Below are 5,080 nucleotides of genomic sequence, written 5' to 3'. Positions count from 1 at the left end.
ACACAAAATACACACAGACACACACTCTCACACACACACACACACACAATACACACAGACAATACACACACACCCCCCACACACACACAAAATACACACACTATACAGACACACACAGACACACACACACTATACACACACTCTATACAGACACACAGACACACTACACACACACTATACACACTCACACACAGACACACTATACAGACACACACAGACACACTACACACACACTATAAACACACACACTATACACGCACACACACACATGGACATAATGAGATAATAAACGTGACCTGATCTGAACAGACAGTCAGGTTTAACTGATTACTCTTTAAATCTGTTCTCAGTGTAAGACAGAAAAGAACTGCAGTAAATTTTATATGTGGTTTCACCTTTTCACACAGAAATGGATGAACGAACATAATGCTAAATGAAAGATTATTTAATACTCTCTCAGCGGATGACTGTCTGAGTTCAGGAAGCCAAAGTTATCAGCAGAAGCTGGTTTTTTTCCCTGGTGTTTACTGCAGCTTTCACCACTTCCTGCTTGTTCGTGGTGCCTTTTGGCTTCAGCAGGTGAAACACAGCTCAGTTGGATTCAGGTCAGATGATTGACTTGGCTGTTGTAGAACATTCCACTTCTGTGCCCTAGAAAAAGTCTCAGGTTGTTAATGATTAAATATTTAACCCCCATTTACTTTGGTAGCAGCTACAATATCAGTATCTTTGTCCATGTACAAATATGTTATACCTGTATGTCCATAGACTCAGTGTAGTGTTCAGGTACTGATTGTTGATCAGCTGTTTTAGCAGAGCGTTTCTGAGGCTGTGCTGAAACTCGTGCACATTCAAATATGTTCAGTGATGAAATTGCTGTGGTAGCATTTTATATTGGCTGCACAGACCAGGACCAACGGTTTGTACCACTTTGTTTCCTGTCCTCATTTATAACACTCACAAAATTTGGCACAGCAACAAAAAAGCAGTGTTTAAATAAGTTAAAACAGATGTGATGCTCAGGTGTCCACACGCTATATATCAGAGAAATCCAGGCGATCTGTAACAAGGAAAAACCCCCTGAGACGACAGGAAGCAGAACCTTCGAGGGGACTCGTGCTCTTCTGGGCGATGCTGTATATTTACAGAGTTTATACATCATTACAACGTGCAGGTGTAGAAGAATAAAGACACACGGTACTGAATGTGTTGAGAGGATGTTCAGTATCTAATCCTTCAGTACTTTAAAGTACAAATTTCACAGTAACACAAATGTTGCCATCTCACTTTCTAAAAATGAATAAAATATCACTTCATCACTTGCTCGTGTGAAAGCAGAATGCAGACTTCAGATGGAGTCCAGCATCGATCACTAACTGGAGCGGATTAAACAGATACGGTGGAATCTCTTGCTGTTTAAATACAACTCACTCCACAGGCAGCAGGGGGCGCTAAACATTGCACACTGCTCTTCTAAAGTGGACTTTGATTGGGTAATTATAGTTAATAACAACATGGCTGCCAGTGAGAATATTCACCATCACTATATTTAGCACATATGCACACACACTCGCACACACACTCGCGCACACACACACACACACACACACACACACACACACACACACAGTGCTAAAAGTGTGTCTTTATGTGTTTTTTTGGCACAGCCCCCACGTCAGCCCAAGGTGTGATTCAGTGGAGTGATATTGGCTTTCCTGCATTTACACACAGTTTTAACTACAGCAACGGCAGTCTGATCATCCATAAAGAAGGCTTCTACTACCTGTTCTCCAAGGTCTCCTTCACAAACAACTGCAACACCTTCAAACATGAGGTGAAACTGAACTCATCACGTTACAGCAACAAACCCATCAGTCTGATGGTGGACAACAGGTACCTCCACAACTCTACCACATGTCACATCGCTAGCTAACAGTAACCAAAACATTCAAAAAAGTCATGCTGAGATGTTTAATAAGGTAAAGAACCTAGAGGTTCCCTCGGGTCCTTTCCTGTTTTGGAACACTCTAGCAAAGTAGGTTATGGAATTAGGTTAGGATGTTCCTGTGGTTGCTCTGAGGTTGTGATTCTTTATGTTTTCACGCAGGCACGGCTCTGTGAACCAGATAAAGACTCACGAGAAGGACCATTTTAGCAGCTACCTGGGTGGAGTCTTCTCACTGTATAAAAAGGAGGCGGTGTTTGTTTCATTTGATAAGAGCTGCTTATCAGCAGGATCGGGCGAAAACTTCTTTGGAGGTTTTATGATCTAACATTTGATCACATCCACGTCACACGAGTGCACACATTTTATTTAATCTATGATATTTAACTTGTTAGTATTCGATGCCCTGGTAGTATTTATTTAATCAGAAGCACAGCATGGCACGGTGAGGGCTGAGTAAACTGGCATGAACATGGCAGTCACCATCAGGTGGAGAAGTGAACCCTGATTGAGAAGAAGACTCGACTCTGTAACGCACTGAGACACGAGCTGCTAAACTGACCTTCTGAAGCTGGAAACTGAGGCAACAGACAGATGAAATGCTGCAGATATTCAGTGATATAGATGTGTTCTGGATCTCTTGACTTATAGAGTTATGAAGTGATTAAATACTCGTTATTTATCTAATTATTGAATCTATGTCGCTGAGTGAGGTTTTAGGCCAGTGGTTATTTATTTACATTCAACGTTTCCTGGATTTCTCAGGCTGATTTAATCGTTTTAAACATTTATTTTTCTCCCTGAGTTATGACATGTTTTTGATCTTGATTTTATTCATTTTTATCCCAGTTAATGTTGTAATAATCATCTCTGTGTCTTTATGTAACTGAAATAAACTGATATATTTAGTTTGGTTTGTTTTGTCTAATGCAGAATTGAACTTTGGACCCCAGAAGATCTCAGTTCAGGTTTCTTAGTCACTCACCAGTTGACAACATTAGCTTTTAATGTTAAGTTAACATCAATTAACACCTAGAACCTGCTATTGTGTGTAGAATTAAACAGGTTACGCAATGCGTTTAGTTAGCTAAAGTTAGCAAGCTTACAGTAATGTCAGTTGTGGAAGTTTGTTAGCTAGATGTAGAAAATTTGCATTATTGCTTGAACTTCTGCCAAACTATTGTAGCTAGCTGGATAACATTCTCCTGAAAACAAAAAACTCACTCACTCACTCATCTTCTACCGCTTATCCGAACTACCTCGGGTCACGGGGAGCCTGTGCCAGGCGTCATCGAGCATCAAGACAGGATACACCCTGGACGGAGTGCCAACCCATCACGGCACACACACTCTCATTCACTCACACAATCACACACTACAGACAATTTTCCAGAGATGCCAATCAACCTACCATGCATGTCTTTGGACCGGAGGAGGAAACCGGAGTACCCGGAGGAAACCCCTGAGGCACGTGGAGAACATGCAAACTCCACACACACAAGGCGGAGGCGGGAGTCGAACCCCCAACCCTAGAGGTGTGAGGCGAACGTGCTAACCACTAAGCCACCGTGTCCCAAACAAAAAACTAAAAAATCGATATATTACTAAACAGCGAATGGTGTCTATATTCCAGAACACCAAACAAAAACAAACAAACAAAATAAAACAATGAGCTAAAATTCCAGCTTCCCATGAACTTCCCGTGTTTGAGATCAATTTTGATCCAAAGTTTTCAACATGAGCAGGATAAATGTACATAATAATGAATAACGAAGTGTTCCAGCTGAGATCCACCAGACCTTCTGTGTTATAACATGGTTCATGTAGATAAAGACTAAACAGTCTCCAGGTTTATGGGGAAAATGATTGAGGACCACATGTCTACATGTTCTCCAGTTCAGAGTGATGTGTTTAATGAAGCTGAAACTATGAAGAGCTTTTCTACACCTGCTTAACAACAGGTAATGTGGATCCTCTCCATGTGCATAAGGGCCTTTTTACACCTGGTCACTTCATGCGTGTTCTGTGATCCGATAGCTACCCGATGGTAAAAAGACCAAGGGTCTCATTTATAAAGCGTGCGTACGCACAAACGGGGCTGGAAACGTGCGTACGCCAGTTTTCGCGCAAAGGTTGTGATCTATAAAAAACAAACTTGACGGGAAAATGTGCGCACCTTTAAGCAAACTTTGAGACGTGCGTACACACATTCTGGAGACAAAGGGAATTGGCGACACAGATGGTGAGGTCGTGAACTGAAGTTAGACTGTAGAAAATACATGTGAGAAGAACGATTATAAGAATTAATGACATTTAATTTTCACCCCATTTCACACGTTATATCCACATTATCATGAAGATTAAATCCAACAGTGTTATTTGTGCCGATTGTTTTAGGCTATATACATCTAGTAAAATCCAAACGTAATTCAAAATGTATTAAAAATAAAATAATAATAATAATAATCAGAGCTACTCCGTCCAGGGTGTATCCTGCCTTGATGCCCAATGACGCCTGAGGATAGACACAGGCTCCCTGTGACCCGAGTAGTTCGGATAAGCGGTAGAAGATGAATGAATGAATGAATGAATGAATGAATGAATGAATGAATGAATGAATGAATGAATAATCAGCGCTGCCTTACAGTCACATTGTCCACAACGGGAGCGCAGGAGGAGACGGTGCGACTACATGTGATACAGAATAGCATGAAATACCCTTTTATTAGAGAACTACAGAACACAGAGTAAAAACGAAATATTTTCCTTAATGTACATAAATCATAAAATGTCAAAGTCTGCAAATACAGTCATGAAGCACAATCGCTACTCATCATCGGTCCTAACTATTACGGTGTTCATTACAAAACCGTCATGAAGAAGCATGTGTTCACTATAACATTTTCATCTTAAATTTTCGCCCACAAATTAATTCTGTGATTTTGTCAAGGTGTTAACGATCAGTCTAATTGCTAGAAACATATAAATCCCCCGGTGACCCGGGTATGTAATGCTTCATGATGGCACTGTTGGAGGATTACGCCAATGGCAGAATAAGGAGAGAACGAGTTTTCAGGGACCATGATGATATCCTGGCCCATTATGATGACTGGCTAATAAGCCGATTTAGATTCC

At 40.9% G+C, this 5,080-nt stretch overlaps 1 protein-coding gene across 2 annotated transcripts in view; it reads left to right on the top strand.

Moving 5' to 3' along the window:
- Positions 1-2,853, top strand: part of LOC132839201 (tumor necrosis factor ligand superfamily member 6) — a 9,180-nt gene extending 6,327 nt beyond the window's left edge. For both annotated transcript variants that reach the window (XM_060860039.1, XM_060860038.1), the window contains exons 5-6: positions 1,668-1,893; positions 2,108-2,853. In XM_060860039.1, the coding sequence (XP_060716022.1) occupies positions 1,668-1,893; positions 2,108-2,273 (392 nt within the window). In that variant the 3' untranslated portion in view covers positions 2,274-2,853. The remainder of the gene's footprint in view (positions 1-1,667; positions 1,894-2,107) is intronic.
- Positions 2,854-5,080: the final 2,227 nt, after the last annotated feature.

Source organism: Tachysurus vachellii, chromosome 24 (genome assembly GCF_030014155.1).
Source record: "Tachysurus vachellii isolate PV-2020 chromosome 24, HZAU_Pvac_v1, whole genome shotgun sequence".
Classification (NCBI taxonomy): domain Eukaryota; kingdom Metazoa; phylum Chordata; class Actinopteri; order Siluriformes; family Bagridae; genus Tachysurus; species Tachysurus vachellii.
Note: the sequence above shows the minus strand (reverse complement) of the source record. Positions and strands in the feature narration are given on the sequence as shown.